The sequence below is a fragment of the Pipistrellus hanaki genome (assembly GCF_964339955.1).
Source record: "Pipistrellus hanaki genome assembly, chromosome: 11".
In the NCBI taxonomy this organism is placed as follows: Eukaryota; Metazoa; Chordata; class Mammalia; order Chiroptera; family Vespertilionidae; genus Pipistrellus; species Pipistrellus hanaki.
Genome location: NC_140513.1, coordinates 27,716,872 through 27,739,143, shown reverse-complemented (window position 1 = coordinate 27,739,143; position 22,272 = coordinate 27,716,872). Strand labels below are relative to the sequence as shown.

General features: G+C 41.3%; 1 protein-coding gene and 1 long non-coding RNA gene across 2 annotated transcripts in view; one reads left to right on the top strand and one right to left on the bottom strand.

Moving 5' to 3' along the window:
• Nucleotides 1-22,272, bottom strand: part of LOC311629692 — an 82,430-nt gene that overhangs the window by 43,619 nt on the left and 16,539 nt on the right. The window lies entirely within an intron of this gene.
• TMEM215 (transmembrane protein 215) lies at nucleotides 10,199-11,129 on the top strand (the record flags this gene model as incomplete). The annotated part of the gene is made up of 1 exon (XM_084899164.1): nucleotides 10,199-11,129. The coding sequence occupies exon 1, from the start codon at nucleotides 10,422-10,424 to the stop codon at nucleotides 11,127-11,129; it is 708 nt and encodes a 235-aa protein (XP_084755290.1). The 5' UTR covers nucleotides 10,199-10,421.

Below are 22,272 nucleotides of genomic sequence, written 5' to 3'. Positions count from 1 at the left end.
CTGTTATGTCATGGTATTATAGTAATAATTTACTATAAATTATTACTATAATACCATTACTATAATATAGTCACTTTTAGGAACACAAATGCTGCTGCCAGAAGCCCAATACATACATATATATATATATATATAGTAGAGTTATACACTTAAAGTTTATGTAAATTATTAACCAATGTTACCCAAGTAAATTTAATAAATAATGTTAATTCTCCCTAAGTTATTTAATGAAATGTGAATAAAATTACTTATGTGATTTCTTAATTAGTAAAGATTATTCTGATGTTTAGATGGAAGGACAAGCAAAAATAATGATGAGATTTAAAAATGGATAGAAGTTGTCACCATCAGATGTCAGAACACATTATAAAAATTTAATAGTTAAAATTGTGTAATACTGGCACTTGACTGCATCAACAGACCAATGGAACAGAATAGAAAGTCCAAAAATGGACCCAATGTGCACAGGCACCTGAAATCAGTGGGGGAAAGATGAGTCATGCAATATATAGAATTAGGACACTAGCTAGCCATTGAGACAAAAATAAAACAGGATCCATACTTAACATCTTATGCCAGAATAAATTCCAATTGTTTTTAATGGACAAAAGATTTAAGTGTAACAATTGAAATCATAGAAGTGGTAGGGCGTCAACCCATGCACATGAAACCCATGTCTTGGGTTTCATTCCCAGTCAAGGGCATGTACTTGAGTTGCAGGATCTCTCCCCACCCCTGGTCAGGGCAAATGCAGGAGGCAACCAGTCAATATGTCTCTCTCATATCCTCTCCCCCTCCCTCCCTCCCTTTCACTCTTCTCTGAAAAGCAATGGAAAAAATATTTTCAGGTGAATATCATTAACAAAACAAAACAAAACATATATTATGGAGGGATTGTTTTATAATCTTAGAGTGGGGAAGATCTATAATTTAAAAAAAAAGAGAGAGAGAAAGAATGAGAGATAGGAATGGTAAATTTGACTACAAAAGAAAACCCCAAAAACTCAAAGGTTCTACATGGCAAAACCCAATATGAATAAAGGCAACAAACAGGGCGGGAGGGTTGAATGTTGCAATTCATGTCACAAAGGAAGGGTCAATTCCCCAGTATAAAGAAGCTCCTGTTGGTAAAATTGAAAAAAATGAACGAAGGATATGATCATTCCACAGAAAAGAAAATACATGTCTTAAAAAATCAGAAATCATAATCACAGCTCTCATTCATAATAGGAGAGCAACATTTAAAACTATACTGAGCTATCAGTTACCATAGTTTATGTAGTAAATTCCTTATATAAAAAGAAGCATAGTAAGTGCTGATATGCATTAAATACACCTGCAGGTTTGCCCAAGAAAAGGCTAACTCTGTTGCTTGTGGGGAAATGGGGTGGTTGAGAGACTAGAAAGGAAGGGAAACGTCATTGTTTTTTCTTTTGTACCTTCAGAATTTTGAATAATGTAAAAAAAATAAAAATAAAGAAATAAAATTAGCCGAAACCGGTTTGGCTCAGTGGATAGAGCATTGGTCTGCGGACTGAAAGGTCCCAGGTTCGATTCCGGTCAAGGGCATGTACATTGGCTGCGGGCACATCCCCAGTAGGGGGTGTGCAAGAAGCAGCTGGTTGATGTTTCTCTCTTGTCGATGTTTCTAGCTCTCTATCTCTCTCCCTTCCTCTCTGTAAAAAAAATAAATCAATAAAATATTTTTAAAAAAAGAAATAAATTAGATCTAAAAAGTAATTTTTATTCAATTTTCACTACTCCATTTGGTTCAGCTAAGCCTGGCCTCTGCCACTGCCCTCCCTCTAGCTGCCCTGGCTCCTTCAAGAACTTCAGGTGCCGCTCATGTTGTCCAGAGCTGGTTTTTTAGCTCATGAAATGCAAGTTGTGCTCAGAACATTGCTAAATGGTTTCTGAACACATTTTAATGTGCTGTTTCTGACAGAGCAGCTGTGGCTCCATTTAGCAGAATATCTGAGCATTTTAGATTAAATACAGCAGTTGGGTTTCTAGAACAAAAGATGGTGAAGGGATGAAAGTATGCAAAATGTAGAAAGAGACTGTGGCACATATTAAATTTCAGAACTGGAATTTTATTTTTATGTTATTCTTCTGATTGGATTTTACATTATAAGTCATATCTATATTTGATCCCAGTTCTAAATATATAGATGAATGTTTTGCTTTTTATCTCATAATTGTTATCTAATATTTCTGATTGTTCTCCTCACAGCACTAGGTGAAGTAGTCGTTAGATCTGGAAGGGACCAGAACGATGACTTATTGGTGTTATGTGGCACAAAAAATCTGTTTGCTGGGTATCAAAGGAACACCAGGTGATCTCTTTCTTTCTTTCTTTTTTTTTCTTTTTTTTTTTTTTTTAAGATATTTTATTGATTTTTCACAGAGAGGAAGAGAGAGATAGAGAGTTAGAAACATCGATGAGAGAGAATCATCGGTCAGCTGCCTCCTGCACACCCCCTACTGGGGATGTGCCTGCAACCAAGGCACATGCCCTTGCCCGGAATCGAACCCGGGACCTTTCAGTCCGCAGGCCGACGCTCTATCCACTGAGCCAAACCGGTCCCGGCCAGGTGATCTCTTTCTTTCCTTCTGTATTTGGACCCGTTGCCCATTTCTGGTAGGATTCAATACAACGATCTATTTCAGACTGAAAACATGTGGTGTCATGATGGTTTCTATTAACATATGTTAAGCTCTGGGAGCCTGGCAGGAGAACTAAGGGGAGACCCCCAACAGGATTAGATATAATACCAGTCAGGGACCCAGCAGGAAAAACAGACATGGCCATAGGCACTCAAATTAGGGTAATTTGACAAAGACTTAGTAAAGGACTACTGACTGATGGGTGAGCAGTTTTAGGAAGAATATAAGGGCTGGCACAGTATCCAGTACTAAGAGCAGGGCTGTCATGACCAGAGGCCTGGCAGGTGAAAGGACGAGTAGTTGTTGCAACTGGCAGGAAAGACTTGAGGAGAGGGCCACCTCGAGGGGAACTGTGACTGTTGCTGGAGGGATGCAGCCAGCCCAGGGCCACACTGCAAGGAGGAAGCCAAGGCAACAGATACCCCTCTCACTCCTTCCTCCACCCCACCCCCTCACAGCAGAAGAAATCCCCACAGTCACTCTCTTTTGTCAGCTCGCAGCACTCTCACCTCTTTCTAAAACTTTCCATATTTAGTGGCAATTATCCGTTAACATTTTATCTCCCCACTCACTGTGGGCTCCCTAAGGGCAGGTACCATATCCTATTCATTTCTCCAGTCACAAAACCAAGCAAACTTAGATTCCCTAAAAAATAATTGTTGGGTTTCAATTTGAGGCAATGGTTTTGAAAAATAAGTGCCATATGGCCAGCATAGTGTGGCATCTGCTGATACTGCTGGGTGTTCCTAGGACCCATGGTCCTGGAATACATCTCCTTTCCCAGAGCACTACATGAGGTGAATGGAGGAGATCACACCATTCATGTGTTTGCAAAGATGAGGCCAATGAAGGAATATGTCAAACAAACCTCTAAATTGAAGTTTAGGATTATAATTCATGTGATTAAATATTTAATTCATGGAATGGATCTTAATCTTCTGAAAGTTTCTGAAGGGCAAGTTTCCTTTTCTTACTTCAAGGTGTCTCTTTACTGTGGGGGTGGGTGATGAGGGGTGATGAGGGGAGGTAGAGGATGGTAATGGGAGGGGATAAGTGGTGATGATGGAAGGAGACTTGACTTGGGGTGGTGAACACACAATACATTGTACATATGATGTATCATAAAATTGTATCATTCTATTAACCAGTGTCACCCCAATAAATTCAGTTTTAAAAAGTGTCTCCTGCCGAAACCGGTTTGGCTCAATGGATAGAGCATCGGCTTGGGGACTGAAAGGTCCCGGGTTCGATTCCAGTCAAGGGCATGTACCTTGGTTGTGGGCATATCCCCAGTAGGGGGTGTGCAAGAGGCAGCTGATCGATGACTCTCTCTCATCGATGTTTCTAACTCTCTATCTCTCTCCCTTCCTCTCTGTACAAAATCAATAAAATAAAATAAAATAAAATAAAATAAAATAAAATAAAATAAAATAAAATAAAATAAAAAAGTGTCTCCTATTAAATTGCCTTCCCTTGTTCCCATTGAACATTGAAGGGGTTGGGGACCGTGCATGTGAGAAAGCCTTTGCACAGAGGTCTCTCAGATTCATTCTGGCAATAGAAGTCTTACTCTGAGAACTACGACCACAAGATCTAATGCTGCAGAGCCTCTGAGAGGTTACGGGATGATGGGGTTCTCTGGACAGAGCTCTGCCCATTCCAGGTCTATTCACATTGACTTATGGGTCTTCTCTTCCTAAACTCTTTCCCTCAGCATCAGGTTGAGACCCTTTGCAAATGGATGTAAATTTCCAGTACGATGACCTTTCCCTGGTTTCTGGCTGGGAATATAAGCTGAGAGAAACGTGACAGTGCTATCAAGTAACCCAGGCCCCAGTGGGGACACAAGCCCCACGCATACATTCCAAGAGTAATACTTCACAATGCTTTAAATTCTCAAGACTAATCTTTTTGGCACCTGGCAGGAAGTGTGGTAGGACAGTGAGAAGGTCTCCATAATCACTCTGTGATTCTTTAAGAAGGCGAAGGAAAAATGTTTGGTGTGGGTGGGTCACATGATCCCTGTGAATAAGTGGTGCCCCAGAAATGAAGCCCCAGAGTTGGACTAAGTCCCGTGATGGAGTGAGGGGTGGAGTGCAGAGCCGACCAGCCTTTCCTTTTGTAGGTCACATCGAAGGCCTTCTTATCTAGTCTGCTGGGCAGTGGAATAATTGTTACAGTGATAGGTTAGCAATACTTTGACCAAAGTACATTCTAATCAACTGCTGAAATGCAAAGAAGCTGAAACTGAGAAAGTTGTGTGTATATAAGATGAAGAGATAGTAGAGACTCCAAATGCAAATGTTTTTCCCACGTGGGTACAAGAAACACAAGCCCTAATTCCTAGACAAAAGGGAAAAATCATGCCCAAACCCGAGGAAGAATCTGAGGAAAAAGCTTACAATACTTTGCTTATGACACTATAGAATCTAAGTAGATGAACCCAAATCATTTTTAGAAAATAAAAGAAAGGAAAACAGGAAGGTAAGTAACAGCAAAAATTAATGAGAAAAAGTTGTACTGGGGAAAATCAGCCAAATGAAACATTGGTTCTTTGAAAAGATCAATAACATTGAGAAGGCTTTAGTAAGATGATTCAGATGTAAAAAGGAAGGGTACAAGCAAGCAATGTCAATAATGAAAAGGGAGATATAATTATGATGTTTTGGACCTTGAAAAGACAATGAGTGTATTTTTAACTAAATCATGCCAATGAATGAAACTTCGCATGAAAATAGGCAACTCTTTAAATAATATAACTCACTAAACTAACACAAAGAGAGCTAGATTATGTCCTACAATCTTTTTTTTTTTTTATCCTCACCTGAGGATATTTTTCCATTGATTTTTAGAGAGAATAGAAGAGAGAGGGGAAAAAGAGAGAAATATCAATGTGAGCGAAATATCAATTGGTTGCCTTCTGCACATGCCCCAACTTGGGCCCCAGGCAGGGGAAGAGCCTGCAACATAAGTAGGTGCCTTTGACTGGAATCAAACACAAGACCCTTTGGACCCTTTGGCTCTATCCACTGAGGCAAACTGGCTGGGGCTGTCCTATAACCTTTAAGAAATTAAATCGGAGTCAAAAATCTCTCACTCTCAACTCCTAGATCAATTAGCTTCACTGGCAAATTCTACTAAACTTTCAGAAGAGCCAGTAGTGATACCATCATACCCAAAGTTTTTCAGAATGTATAAGTCTTGTATAACCTTAATTCTGAAACCTGAGAACAAAGTGAGAAAAAATATTTAGCTAATATCTTTCACGAACACATATGCACCCTAGTTAAACAAATTATTAGCCAATAAAATCCAGCAAGTTAGATTTAATTCAAGAGTATAAAATTGATTTGTCATTTGAAAATTAATTAAAATAACACAACACGGTAATGAATTGGGGGTCGGGGGGAGTATATGAGTATCTCAATAGATACACACACAAAAAGCATTTGACAAAATTCAACATTATTTTATGACAAGAACACTCTTTGCAAAAATAAGAATAAAAGAATGGTCTATTAATCTAAAAAATGTTATCTGCCAAAAACAACTATAGCAAATATTCTATGTGTGAACTGCTGAATACATTCCTTTTGCGATGGGAACAACATAAGAATGCCTGAAATCATAACATCTATTCAACATTGTACTGAAGGTTCTAGCCGGTGCAGAAAAGCAAGGAAAAGAAATCAGAACTGTCGGAAAGATCTGGAGATAAACCCGTGTCACAGTGGTTGTCTCAGCATAACAGTAGAACTAAGACTGATGTACATTTTCTTATTATTTTTTATGCTTTCAAATTTTTCTATATTAAACACATTGCTTTTAGAATCGTTAAAAACCTTATGGAGTAAAAAATAAAAATGACACCTCTCACAAAATGTGGGATCTCAGTAATCCTTGCACTTCCCTTGATGGGCTTCACTTTGTCATTCCAATGCTTTTCACTGTGGCTACCAGAAGTTAATTTCTGGAGCAAGGTATCCCAGGCTTTTCAGAATAAACTCTGATAAAAATGAAATCAAAACCACTTGACTTGGTTCTTAGACTTGAATAGTATTACCAAGCCCTTGATTTTGCTGCTCAAATGGGAACTGTCAGTTAGAGAGGGAAAGGGACAGAAGGGACAGTGATGAATTGAGGTGTCTTACAGTCTCTCCAGTTCGAATCACAAGATACCAAGATTTCGGCAGTGTAGATATCTTTGCAGGTCATCTACAAAGGTTCCTTCTCCTCTGGTTTAAAGTTATAATTGGAGGAAGTTAACTCTAAAACCATGGGAAGTTATAGGGGAGGAAGGGAAGGCAAAACTATAACCTAATAAATTACAAGCTTGGACTCTGGCATCCAACTTATTCATTGTATGACCTTGTATAAGTTACTGAATCACTCCATGTCTCAGTTCCCTTCTTCATGGGTTAGATTTAATTCAACCCAACATAAGAATGCCTGAAATCATAACATCTATTCAACATTGTACTGAAGGTTCTAGCCGGTGCAGAAAAGCAAGGATAAGAAATCAGAACTGTCGGAAAGATCTGGAGGTAAACCTTGTCACAGTGGTTGTCACAGGTTAAATGAGAAAATATATGTGAAGTGCATAGCACAGAGCCCAGCTCATCCAAAGCACTCAGTGAACAGCAGCTATTCTGCAAGAGGCACTCACCAGCATCAAAGCAGATGCTGACACACAGCACGCTACTGGTGAGCACTCTCCTAGAAGCTTCAAATATAGTGACTATTTAACATGGTATCTAATCCTCCTAATACCCAGGAAGTAAATGCTATTATCCTCATTTTACATGTTCATAGCATCAGTTTTCCCAATAATCAAAGGTGGAAGGAACCCAAGCATCCATTGACAGAGAAATGGATAAATAAAATGTGATGTGTGTATATATACACATACATACACAATGGAATGTCATTCAGCCTTAAAAGGCAACAAAATTCTGATATATGTTTGAAGAATTAATCTAATGCAAAAGAACAAATGTTCTACAATTCCACTTATATGAGGTACCTCAAATAGTCAAATTCATAGAGTCAGCAAGTAGAATAGTGGTTGCCAGGGCTGGGGAAGTGGGGATTGGATAGTTATTGCTTAATTGGTACAGAGTCTCAATTTGGAAAGATGAAAAAGTTCTAGAGATGGATAATAGTGATGGTTGCACAACAATGTGAATGTACTTAATGCCACTAAACTGTACACTGAAAATGGTTAAAATGGTAAATTTTATGTTATGTATATTTTGCCACAATAAAACACAACTCTGCTTTAAAAAAAAAAAAAAAAGAATCCAACAAACTGATGAATTTCAGAAGGAGTTATATGTCAGAGAGTCATGTGTCAGGTACAAGAGTGAGGTACTAGGAAAAGAGAATGGAAATTTCCACTCTTTTCTCATTTACATAAAGTCAAATAACAGGCAGAAGTAATCCATGCTGCTAGAAGTCAAGACAATGGTATCTGTTGGGGGATAGAAGGAAGAGTGACATGGGGGGGGGGGGGGCGGGGGGAGTAGATGGGGGAGAGGGAACGCAGTTTGCTAAAATGTCTCCTTCCAGATGTGGGTACTGGTTAAGTGGACATGTACATTTTGTGAAAATCCATTCAAATGTATACTCATGATTTATGTCATTTCTCTATATGACACTTCAATAAAGATTAATGTAAAACTTCCCTATGCCCACCTCCATCATCTCTTCTATATTGACAATAAAAGCATAAGTCAATTGCAGCCTAATTTGGAGGCATTCACTTTCAGAGAAATGCCTGTCATATCAGAGACTCTTTAGATTTTAAGAGGAAAAACCACTTGTGCTAACTTCATACAAGGAGACATTATTGAAGGTATACTGGGAGATATTGACAATCTGAAGGGCAGGAAGTACTACTGTCCTTAGTGAGAATCTGGACACTGGCAAGATGTATGCTTCGGCTTGTGCCTACATTGATTATGGTATACTGTGCAAATATCTATTTCAACCATTTTATGAAAGGAACCACGTAGTTACAAGCATTGTGCTGGGAACGTCACATTTATTTAGTCCTCATACTGTTCCCTCACATATTTGGTGTAATATTATCCTTGTACAGAGGCGTCAACTGGTTCTCAGACTATTCAAGTCATTTTCCCAAGCACACACAGAGAAGGTGGGGAAGGCCTGGATGTTCAAGTTCTTCCCACAAGGCAGTGTCTTGTATTAAAGAATGTATCCCATGCCCTGTTCCGTTCCTCACTATTCCCCATCTACGCCAAATGGGCATCCTCTTGAAGGATCATGGTCAAAACCAGTCTTGCCCCTGGAGCCAGAGAATCCATCACCCTCAGCCAGTGGGAGGGAGACTGGTTCTCCACACCAGCTTCAGCAAGGGAGGAGAGAACCACCCAAAGCTGGAACTGCAGGGGGGCAGGTCAATCGAGGTTCCCCCTTCTCCTAGTATCAGGGTCTTGGGTGCGACGTGTAAGGACCGGGACCCGACGGCAGAGAGCCCTTTTCCCTTGACCCAGAAGCTCTGGCTGGATCCGGACTCCAAGGCCACCCCCTCCAGAGTCCGAAACTGGAAGACCTGGGGGGAAGTCTCTGGTGACTCCACCCAGGGCTGAGCAAACCTGGCACCCACCCCTCCCCGTTAACTCGGCCTGGGCGCTGGTCCTGTGCGCCCGTCCAGGTCTGCAGCCCGCTGCGCCGCTGGAGCGCTGCTGAGCGCCAGCGCCTGGACCCGGGGCAGCCCGGCAGCCCGAGGTGCGCCGCCCTCCAAGCACCTAGAGCCTTGAGATTGAGAGATGAGCGGTTGGGGTAAATCCTAGCAGCCACTGTCAGTCGGGTCGAATCCTCCCGATTTGTAACTAAAAAGGGGTCCAGGTCCCCAAAGACATCTCCAGCAGGCAGCTCTGGTCCTCGGAGCCCAGGCTGCCCCGTGGGCGAATAGAGCCGAGTTTCCATCCCCGGTCAGCAGCAGCCTCGCCCCCCTGACCCTCCCGGGCTCTGGAGTCCAGCCTCCCTGCCCAGCCCTCCTGGGCAGCGCGGGGGACGAATCCCCCGAATGGACCCCGGGCAGCCTCTCCCGCTGCTCCCGGGCCTGCCCCCCTCGCGCCCCCGCACGTCCGTTTTGCTCCTGAGCTCGCTCTGCAAGTGATGTAAGGCGGCCAGGCGCGCGGCGCTTTCCCTCTTCCTCAGACTCAGTCCTCCTCCCGCCCGCCCTCCTGCCTGCAAGCCCGCGCGGAGCCGGCGCTGGGCTGCGCCGCCGTGGCTTCCAGAGCTTGGGGACCGCGACCCGCGCTGTTGGGGAAGTCAGGCTCCACGTCCCACTTCGCGGCTGTCAGGAGGGAAAGCCAGGCTTTCCTCCCAGACACAAGGCAGAGAGTCCAGGGCACGGCTGCTGTGGAGGTTTCTAAGGAGACTCAGACTGGCTTCTTCCCCTGCTCCCAGGAGACCGGAGACAGGTACCTCCCTGAGCCCCGGCGGCGGTGGACGTTTATGTGAAAGACTGAGGTTAAAGCAGTAAAAAGGCACAGACGACAGACAGACAGACAGACAGCAACAGAAACAGGGCAAGCGATAAAGAGAGGCAGAGACCAAGACTGTCAGACAGGTGGAGAGAGACAGAGAGTAAAAGAGACAGAGTCGGTGGGTGGGAGATGGACTTGGGAATTTCTTTTAACTCCTTGTGATTTCCTCTGGGACGGAAGACAGCAACGCTGCTTGCTCCCTGGCCAGCAAGAGGCGCCAACCTGGATGCGTGAAAGATGCGGCCGGATGACATCAACCCGAGGACTGGGCTGGTGGTGGCCCTGGTCAGTGTCTTCCTGGTCTTTGGCTTCATGTTCACGGTCTCCGGGATGAAAGGAGAGACTCTGGGGAACATCCCCCTCCTGGCCATCGGGCCGGCCATCTGCCTGCCAGGCATCGCGGCCATTGCCCTGGCCAGGAAAACCGAGGGGTGCACCAAGTGGCCCGAAAACGAGCTGCTCTGGGTCCGAAAGCTGCCCTGCTTCCGGAAACCCAAGGACAAGGAGGTGGTGGAACTGCTGAGGACCCCTTCGGACCTGGAGTCAGGCAAAGGAAGCTCGGACGCGCTGGCTAAGAAGGCAGGCCTCCGGGGGCAGCTGCCCCCCCAGGGGCAGGCGGGGGTGCCTGCGGCCAGCTCTATCACTACTCCCACCCCCACGGAAGAAGGAGAATGCCAGAGCCTGGTCCAGAGCGGGCAGCAGGAGGAGGCTTCCAGATACCTGGACGGCTACTGCCCCTCGGGCAGTTCCCTCACCTACAGTGCCTTGGACGCCAAGTGCTCGGCCTGGGACAGGTCCGAGTGCCCCGAGCCCGAGGACAGCATCTTTTTTGTGCCCCAGGACAGTGTCATCGTTTGCTCCTACAAGCAGAACAGTCCCTATGACAGATACTGTTGTTACATCAACCAGAGCCAAGGCCGGTGGGACCACGAGACGATAGTCTAGCTTTGCATACAAGGGTCGCTGTGCTGCTAGGAACATGACTACGCTCAGCTCCCGATGGAAGGAAACTGCCTGCTCCAACAGCCTTCACACTGTTAGAGGTGGACCGGGTACGTGATGAGTGTGCACACGTCTGGTGCCTGAGAGCCATGTAAATAGGCATGTTGGGGACACATTTTAGGGAGGGGTGGTGAGTGTTAAGGACACTGGAAGAGGCAATGGGTAGGAGAGGAAGAAGTTCCAGTTACTTTTTAACAATTTATTTAAACCATGTTGGGTGTTTTGTAAATAACCCAACAGGTGCCACTCAGTACTTGCTGAAAGCAAGGCAAATCTTGAGTGGGCTGCAAAAACAAAAAAACAAAAAAAAACAAACTGGCTATTCATAGCAAACCTGAGCTGCTTTAGGTCTGAAAAATATTGAAAGAAGAAAAAAAAACAATGCTTTGTTATAAGAAATGATTATCTATTGAAAGCCTTTAACACTTAATATTTGTTAAAAGGAGGAAAAATCAGGACAGAAAAGCTGCATCCCTCCTTAGGGTAGGATGGTTTCTGGAGAAAGCAGAGTTAAAGACAGTTGAATTATGGCATTGAGTTTCAAGATATCCTCTGAAAAGATCAGGAATTTCAAATAAAGTAAAGTAAATGTGACTGGCTATGTGAAAACTAACATTTTTAGATGGCTATGTTACTTATTAAATTCTTCACTAAAAGTGACTTACTGGTCTTTATCTGAAGTGTTTTCTAACATTTACTAACATTTATGTATAATTTCCTCATCAGGTGCAAAATGACTTAATGTAATATTTTCATAGATCAGAAATTGTTTTTTTCCAGTCAAAATGGATTCTGCATATGTATACAAGTGTCTTTAACATTTTGGGGAAACATGTACTGCTGATTACTATTCTTATATGCCTTTTAAAATCTGAAGACTGTGAAGTCAATACCTTAGTCTTGAACTTTATGCAGAATTTATATGACATGCAATGATTAAACTTCTGGAAATGTCAGAAATGTCATTATTTGTACTTTTGTTCAGCGTACCCAAAGACTGTAAGTGCCATTAAAATGAGAGTTAATCTACTAGGATTAACCAAAGCCCAGTTTTTATTAAGTTCATCTGCTCAGTAAACATTACATGGCAAAGGTCTGCTTTATTTCATGTTTAATTTTTTGCTGCTGAGGAAAAAAATCACAATGGGGCCCTAAAAAGTATTTCCTCTTTCATTTGCTCAACTGTAATAGACAAGAGGTCAATCAGCCAGAATATTATCTGATCCAGTTGAAGAGAAATATTGAGTTATATATAGAAATGGTGATGTATTTAATCTTGAAGATCAGAATAATTTTGCATCCTTTAAGGAATGATGATTTCTTTTTAATGTCAGATAGTTTCAGGCACTTTTTGCCAAAAGGGGAATTGAGGACAAAAAGTTTAGGTATATCTCTTTTGTGTACTTCAGGTCCAACTACGTAATTCTCTAAGAATGGCAATTATTCTTACTTTTAAACATCATGCCCTTAAAAATCACAATTTTCTAGTCAAATGCAACATCAAAAGTATGTGATTGTTTTTTGGTAGGGTTTAAATGTCAGCAAATGAGATTGGTGATCCTGGACAAATTTTATCTTCTGACACCTCAGTTCCGTGAGAAGGGAGGAGTGGGACTGACTGATGCTAGGTTACCTCTTTGTTCAGTCCCAGGTTGAATATTCTATGGCGCTGTGGCAAAGGCACTTGATATATTGCCATGAAATGAGTTACAGCAAAATGCAGGTCAAAGTCATGCAATTCATGATTACTAATATGTGACATGGATTGAATTCTTGCTACTACTAAAAAAAAATTTGTAAATGTGTAAAAGCAGATTTGTTTTATTATCAAATTTTTTTATTCAGCAAAATACATTTCTGGGGATAAAATAAAGATATCTAGAGTAAAATATTTTTGAGGATAATTTTTTTAAATATTGGAGCCAAAAAAAATCTAATACATAACCTTACACTAAATGTAATTTACTTTGGATTTGGTATGAAGGGAAAATCACAATATCTCTTGATAATTCGAATGTATTTTGAAAGAGGGAAATGGTATGTTGAAGGAGATAAAACTATTTCCTGGTTCTGAAGTGTAAATTCAGCCAAGATACCCAAGCTGGAGCATATTTAGACAACTGTTTCAAAGACTTAGTCTCTATTGCAATTATCATGGTAAACAAGATTCTGATAGATTCAGTTCAGGCTCTCTTCCAAACTTACTAACCAGCTCCTTGGAAAATGTTTTCGTTTCTATGGCTCTTAATACCTATTGATCTGGCAAATGTGGGAAGAAAGATTTATTCTTTTAAATGTGTTTTCCCTTTTGAAATATCCAACCTCTAATTGTTTACTAGTATCTCCCCTCTACACCCTCAGATTCACTTATTTGGTGAACTCACTGTTACTATTCTTTCATAACATTGAAGAAAATATATTTTGAAAATCCACAGTCCCACTATCCTAATAGAACTAACATATTTCCATTTTAGCATATTATCTTCCGGGCCCCCTTCATATGCATGTGCAACTCACCTATTATAATCCTATGCTTTTCTTTCATCTTTTCATTATATCCTAAGAATTTCTTCATGTTTTTATGCAGTGTCCCTAATTATTACTTAACAATTGTGTAATATGCTATTTAGTGAGGTACCATGATTTATCATGCCATACTTCAGATACCGTGTTTTATGGATGGTTTCATATGTATGTGTTTTTTCTGTTGTTTGGTAACACATCTACGTTATTTGCTATTTGCCCATAGAAGTAAAAATTTACAATTGAAAAAGTTATGTCTTTATAGATGAGAATGAGGGGGCAGAAATGTGTAAATGGATAAAACACTCAATATTGTTGGTTTTCTCTTCACTTGTGTAGATGCAAGATGTAGGGTAAGAAACAAAATTCTGATTCTTCAAGAGAGTCCCCCACTGGGACCAGAGCCAGTATTTTTAAGAGTAAGAATAAGATGAGACCTTCCCTCAGTCAAGATACCACCAGTTTGTATGTCAAAATCAGATTACAGGGGTGTCCATCTTCAAGAGCTTAAGGTTGAACAGACAAAATGAAAATAGAACTAGAAAATAATAATTACTTTGTAATATTTCAAAAGCATTTTGTTAAAGTATCTCACCACATATTTTATACTTAATATGTATGTAAATTGTTATCTATTAGTGATTTTCAAATGAACTAGAATTTTAGGAATTCAATAGACTCTACCCACGAAACTGTTTCAGTTTCTCATTGGAAGACGGAGATGTGGACAAATGCTTGCCTCAACCAAATATCTCAATAAAGGACTGAATTCCACTCAGCCTCTTGTCCAGATAATATAAAATCACATAAACACAATTAAATCACAGATCACTGACTTGATTTATCACTGCCCACCATGGAGTCCTCACTCCATGGATACCCAAAACAAAGAAGTTTACACAGGATTCTGTCCAGATACACAAATAGGTAGGCACTGACATTAATATCCATAGTCTAGTGAGTTATTCCTGGACCTGACCTTTGTTAGAGGTTCTTTCTTTACTTTTACTTTTATTCATTCCTCCTGGCCCCATGTTAGAGCCTGCAACCTCAGGGTCCCGGCGACAGCACACACCTTTGCATGCCTTACTCCTAATAAAATACAATTACAAAATAGGCTGGTTACAAAATAGCATATAAAGCTATTGAACACCTTTTTGGTATTCATTTAACAAATCCATCCCTGGAAAGTTAAATATAATGACATTTTTGCAATTTATCACTTTCTTATTCTTCATGGTAATGAACCATTGTATGTGAGACAGGTAGTTCTTCAGTTGGAGTCAAGACCACATTTGTTTAGAAGAATTGGGCTTTTGAAAATCACCTGCCTGTAATTCAACATGGGAATATGAACAATTACCTTCTATGTAAATGATGAGACCATCGCACCTACTCAAAAAAGCCCACCTGCACCCTCTGTAGCAGCTTCTCGGCTCTTCCACTACTGTGCCCTGCAGCTGACCATCCTGAACCTTTGCCCACCCATTTTCTCTGCCTCAAATGCAGACATACTGTCTTCTGCTGATTAATGCCCTAACATCCTTCAAGAGGAAGCTGCCACATCTTCCACAGTCTTTTAGTTTTTCCCACTCAGACAGAATACTTCTGTCACCCTGGGGTCAGATGACGCCTCCACCACTATCATTGCACATATTAGTTGAGTACGCATCTGCCTTTCCAACTACAATGCTTTGAGAAAAAGGGCCACATTTTATTCATCTTTCCATCCCACCCTCCCTCTGACCTCTCCTACCTCCACTACACACACACACACACACACACACACACACACACACACACTCCTCCATGCTCAATGAAAACTCTAAATTGCATCATTTGGGTTATCCTCAAAGCCTACTCGCTTCCACTTCCTCTTTCTGGCATGAAAAGAAAACTGCCTTGTTGATGTGAATTAATTAAATTGAATATAGTCAGCAACAGCATGGATTAAAGTAAGCTTGTGGTTTGAGACCCTAACTTTTATTTAGCATCTGGTTTCTTTGGGGAAATCACATCTTACATAATAAGAAGGAAGCGATGAATCTTTCCAGAGTTTTTTCTCTTCCCTCCATGACTGACCTAACTCCTGCTCCCTGGCTCCCCTCTATGAGCCAGTGGCCGTTCTGCACATGACAAGAAACTGTGGTTCTAAAGCACTGGACAACTAAGGCTTTGAATTTCTGACCAGAAAGAATGTGAATCAATATACATAGGTAAATCCTGTAAGTAGGTCAACAAAATATAATTTCCCGGCTTTGACTATTGTTATGTTTCCATCCAATGGTTTATAACAGGACTTTCAAGGCCACCTATTCTCTGGGGTCAGTTTTCAGGAGCTGAATTGCAGACCCTCGTGCCAACCACCCCATGAAGCTTCCCTTCTATATAAAGGCTGTGAGCTGCTTGGAGACTATGGTTTGTGGTTCAGAGAAGCCCTACCTTATTCTGGAACATGATGATGAGCAATTCCTTTGAGCAGTATTTCAGGCCAGTCTTAATAACTTCCGACCCATATAATTTGTCCTGTGACTTTCCCAAACCATCTGACTGGGATGGGATTTAATTTGAGACATTCTTTCTTCTTAACCATGGCAAATATCAGGTTCTCTTTTAACAACAGCAAGAACGACCTCCTTTAGAATGGGTGGGGATGGGTAGCAAACAAAGAGTTTATACAGTATGGAATTAGCACAGGGAGAAGGGCCACTGATCTCTATTAAGCCAGACACTGTTGTGCCATTCATCCCTTTATCCTACCAACATCACTACTGCTCATCGCTAAGTTAGCAGCAAATGCTAGAAAGTAAAGTAACAGGATAAAACCTACAGAAAATGTCTTAAAAATATAAAGAGCAAGCCCTCGTCAGTGTCGGCCCTCAGACTGAAGTATGTTTCTCTCTCTGTCTCTCCCCCTCCCTCCCACTTTCTCTAGAAATCAATGAAAAAATATTCTTAGATGAGGAGTAACAAGAAAAAAATTATATCTATAAAGAATAAAAGGAAAATGCTAGAAAATGTTGAAATATTTTTAAGTACTAAAAAATATATACACTTAATTTAAACATGTACCCAATAAGGGCAAACTTTAGCTAAAAATATCCTATTGAATAGAGTTAAAAGGAATATAAAATAATATTCAATAAATAAGATTGAATATGTTACAAAATTATTCGCTAATACTATAGACTAAAAAGTACAATAAAAACTAGGAAGTTAAGGGAGTACAAAGTGAACAATATTAAAGTATTCCAAATATAAAGATACTAAAATTAGATAATTTTAAGTGCATAAATTCAGCCAAAGTGTCCCAATGAAAGAAGAACGGAGTGTCAGACACAAGCAGTAATACTTAGATCAGGCCTAAGAGCCCAACCACACACGCTTGGCTCAGGCAAGGACAGATAAGGAACAGGGCTGGGCTCAGTTCCCCTTCCAGGCAGGATTCTCCCAAAGAAGGTCCTCAGCCTTCAAGTCACAAAAATACAGACCCCTTAACTGCTGTTCCCCCACAAGCCCGAGGGACCTTCAAAGTTCACTTTGCATTCTCCCAGCATTAGAACAGTAGCAACACATTTGGGGGCAATGAGCAACTATGGTCTTAAGGAGGTGCATTGCCTGGTCTCTGTCCTCCTCGTCTCCCTTTCCACAAGCTAGCCCAGCATCCATTCCTTCATTCAACAAGTCCTGGTTAAGGAGTGGGGATGAGTCAGGTGCTGTGCTGGGTCTGGGACATCGCAGTGAAGAGAAGAGACCAGCACCTGTCTTCAGGGAGCTCCCAGCCTAGCAGGGGAGGCTGATGGGTAACCAAGGGTCTCAAAGGCTGAGATGAGGATGTTACAGCAGCACTTGACAGGGGCACCCAACCCTCACCTTGTTGGGGGATGGTGATGAGCAACAAAGGGGTCTAAAAGGGTTCTACACCCAATTAATTGTGTGTGGGCGGGGGGGGGGAGGGGAGAGGGCTGTGGAGGGGGACGTTACATACACCCAAGCAATTCTGCAAAACCAGCTAAGTGTCCTACAATTCAACTCAATTCTGACATAGTGTACCTGAAGATAGTGTCAGGTCCCACAGGCTAAGGGCTCAGTCTTGAAAAACTGCCCCCTCCCTTCAGATGCCAGTTGCAAACCCAGGTTGCCACCTGTGCTTCTGACAGACCAGCTATAGATTGGATGTTCTAATGACTCCCTCCTTGGATTCGATTAATTTGCTGGACTGATTCATAGAACTCAGGAAAATGTTTTACTTGCTAAGTTAGTGGTTTAGTATAAAAATATATAGCTTAGGAACAGCAGATGGAAGCAATGCACAGAGCAAGGTGTGGGGAAAGGGTGCAGAGCTGCCATGCTGTCCCAGAATCTGCACATGTTCACCAACCCGGAAGCTGTCCGAACCCTGTCCTTTTAGAGTTTTAATAGAGCCTTCATCATATAAGAATGATTAATTAAATCATTGGCCATTGGTGATTAAACAATCTCCTGCTCCTCTCCCCTCCTCTGAAGTGAGGGAGGTGAGATTGAAAGTTCCAACTCTCTAATCACAAGTTTGGTTTCTCTAGCAACTACCTCCCATCCTTAGGTGGCCTAGGGGCTTTCTAAAAAATCATCTCATTAATGCCTTTACGATACTCATCACTTAGGAAATTGCAAGGATTTAAAAGCTCTATGCTAGAAACAGGATTATCACTGTCACAGAAGAAAAATAGGAGGCAGCTGACTAAAGAGAAGGGGACAGTGGTCTGAGCAGAGAAAACAGTGCGTGGGAGGCCAGGACGGGAAAGGAAAAGGGCCCCAGTAGGGAAAGGCCAGGTTATGGCTTGAGCCTCTCCTCTTCAAAATTTAGGTTTTGCTGGTCCAAGAGACCCTGTACTGGATTGTCACGGATGGGAGTTTAGAGATAACTCTATTGGCCTTTTATTCCACCGAGAAAGAAACCTGGGCCAGCCTGCTTGTCTCCAGCACAACATACGAAAGGACGATTAGACTCACCTTGACCAGGGCTTTAGGGTGAACTGAATCCTAATGTTAGAATAATTCACTCAACAAGCGTTGACCCCATGAATCAAGACGTCACCGGTTTGATTCCCTCTCAGGGCACATGCCTAGGTTGCAGGCTTGATCCCCTGTAGGGGACATGCAGGAGGCAGCCAATTGACGTTTCTCTCTCACCAATGTATCTATCTCTCTATCCCTTCCTCTCTCTCTAAAATAAATAAAAACGTTTTTTAAAAGAGTGAATTTCTTTCCACTTGTAGACAAATAACTAATCAGACTACGCAGTCCCCTTTCCAAACAGTTGTTTTGCTGTTGCATGCACTAAAATAACTTGGAGCTCTTAAGTGAAAATATCTGATATAATCCCAGCTTCTAAAATCACCATCTCTGCAATCCTTGTACTTATTCCATCAGGCTGATACATGGAAAGACTTTTTCCGACATGGACAGGGCAACAATGCTTATTATGTTAACAGATTTACATCCCTATGATCAATGTTGTTTTCTGTGCTTCAAGATGTCCCTAATTTCTCCATTCCTTCAGCTGCCTAGAACTCAGGTCCCCTGTACATCCCTGCACAGACACATCTATCATTCTCAAAGCATGTCCCATTGAATGTTAGCTTCCTGAGAGGTGAATATACGTTACATAATAAAAGGTTTTAATAGTAAAATAAAGTTTGGGAATTGCTAAGTTAAACCAAGGTAAAAAGATACTTTTTTTAAGCTTGGAAAATATTCTCTTTTTCTTTTTCTTTTTCTTCTTCTTTATTGATTAAGGTATTATTATGTGTCCTTATCCCCCCATTTCCCACAAGAGGTATTTTTTATTGGTCCACTCAGAACAGTACCCAGAACAGAGTAGGCACTACTAGTAAATAACTCCTTATTGAATGAGTGAATGAAAGATTTCATAGAGCCATTAAATCACATGCTCTGTGACATACAAAAAGGGGACTGAGTGTGCAGCACTCCCATGGGGCTTCCCTTAGGACTAGCATTCAATGAAATATACATTGTGAAACCTTGTAATCCCTAAATCTACAAGCACCAGTCATGACTAAGAAGACAGATTTCCAGAAATCAAAAAGAATGAAAAGTCAAAGGAGAGAGGGGGAAGTTACATAATCCCCAGAATTACCCTTATGTGTTTGGTCCTTGCCATTATACCCAAGAGCAGTTTCCCAACAAACCACTCCTTTCTCACAGGGAGAATGTGGGTGATCAGGGCAAAAATGTATCAGCTGGACATTTTTTTGCCTCCAGATGTTAATTTTCTAGGTCCCAGGTTTGTTCAAAAGGGGTGCAGTTTTTGCCTTCAACTCAGAAATTGAATGGTCCCTAGATACCAGAAATTAGTGAAGAGTCTTTATAAGAATTCCAAGAAGTTTTATGATGCAACAATGTGCTATGGAACCAGCCTCAATGGAAATTATAATCCCTGCATTCCCTAGTCCTACCCCATAAAACCTTGAACTTGCATTCTCAGCCTCACCCAAAACCTGAGCAAGGTAGGCCAGTGGTTCTCAAACTCTAACATACATTGGAATCACCTACAGGATGTATTAAAACACAGATTGCCGGAATCCACCTCCAAAATGTGTGATTCAGTGGAATTTACATTTCTAAGAAATTCTCAGGTGATGCCAACAATGCTGGTCCCTGTTGCTTCCTCACCACTAAATGTGCTTGCAGTTGGTTTTATAACCATAGCCTGGTGTAGATCCTTGGGTCCAACTATGCCCCACAGCAGTATTTGGATCTAATGCCTAGAGGGTAAAAGTCACTCGGTAAGTAATTTTATTGAATTATTGAATAATTACTTATCTAATCCTTAAAATGGGGAAGTGTACTCCACCTTCCCTGAGTGAATTGGAGCCCAGTCCTTTACCACAGCTTGCTCAACTGGGCTCACAACTCCCTGTCTTTCTCCAGATCTTGCAGGGCTCATGTGCCCCAAAGCCAGATCTTATAACTATTGTAGCAATAGGAAATATGAAGGAGCCCAAGTGGAATAGGTCCTCTTTGGACCCTGTAATTTAGACTCCTGGACTAGTTGGTAAAAGTCAAGTCCATCATGGTCTGGTTTGTCTATGCAGTAAATCCAAAAGAATCAACAACAAAATCTCCTGGAACATATAAGTGATTATGGCAAGATTGCAGGATACAAAGCTAATCTATAAAAATCAATCACTTTTATATATACCAGCAATAAACAAGTGAAATTTGAAATTAAAAACACAATACCATTTTCATTAGCACCCCCAAAAAATATTTAGGTATAAATCTAGCAAAATATGTATAAGATGTATATGAAGAAAACAATAAAACTGATGAAATCAAAGAGCTAAATAAATGGAGAAATATTTCATGTTCATAGATAATAAGTCTCAATATTATCAAGGTGCCAGTTCTTCCCAACTTGATCTATAGATTCAATACAATCCTAGTAAAAATACCAGCATGTTATTTTGTGGATATTGATAAATATACTCTAAAGTTTATATGGAGAGATAAAAGACCCCGAAGAGCCAACACAATACTGAAAAAAGAATACAGTCAGAGGACTGATACTACCTGACTTCAAGACTTACTATAATGCTACTGTAATCAAGAAAGAGTGATATTCATGGAATATGCAATAAGCCAAACAGAAGAAGAAAAAAGGAGGATGGAAAGGAATATGGACCCACCTTAGAGAAGCAGGAACTGTGGTATTAAAGGGGATGTACTTCCAGGGCCACACTTCATGGGTTCAAATCCCCATTCTGCCTTTTGCTAGCTTTGTGATCTTAAGTATAACTTCTCTGTACCTCAGTTTTTGCAGCTGTAAAATGGGAACAACAATGGTGCCTGTCTTTGGGGATGTGAAAATGAAATGGATTAATATGTGCAAAGTGCTTAGAACAATGTGTGGCACATAGCAAATGCAGCACGAGGGGTGGTTGCCAACATTATTACCATGGAGGTTCCGAGAAGCCAGAGTCAAGTATCTGCATTCAACTCAGACAGAGAGCCAGGGATGCCTTTCTGAACTGGGAATTGAAAAGATCAGAAGCAGATTTTAAGATAATGAGTCTGGTGAAGTAGAAGGGATAAGCAGGAGGCAGGTTGGGGAAAAGGGGGCAGTAAATATAGTACAAGTAATGAGCTTGGGGCTGTGAAAGACGAACGAACTGATCTCTCTCCCTGAAGATAATGTGGGTGGTTGTGAGGGCCTTAGCCCTTGGATGGCTGCATTTCTTCAGATTTCTCCTCATTCAAACCATCTTAAAATGTAGAGGAAAATGAAAAAGTTTTAATACCTTTGGCAAGAAGTTTCTACCAGCCTGAAACAAAAAATGGCAAGCAACTCTTGATACATCAAAAGGGAAATCGATTTCTAAAAGTTTGCAGTTTTCCTTCTGTGGCCTGAACTAAGGCTGAACGGAAACGAATTGTCTTGTTTAAAAGGACACACAGTCCTTTACAAGAACAGACACCTTCCTCTTGGGAAGGTGTGGAGCATTGCTAAAAATTCCCTCCCTTGGGGTTGCCCCCAAACCTGGGTTCTCACTGTGTGTTC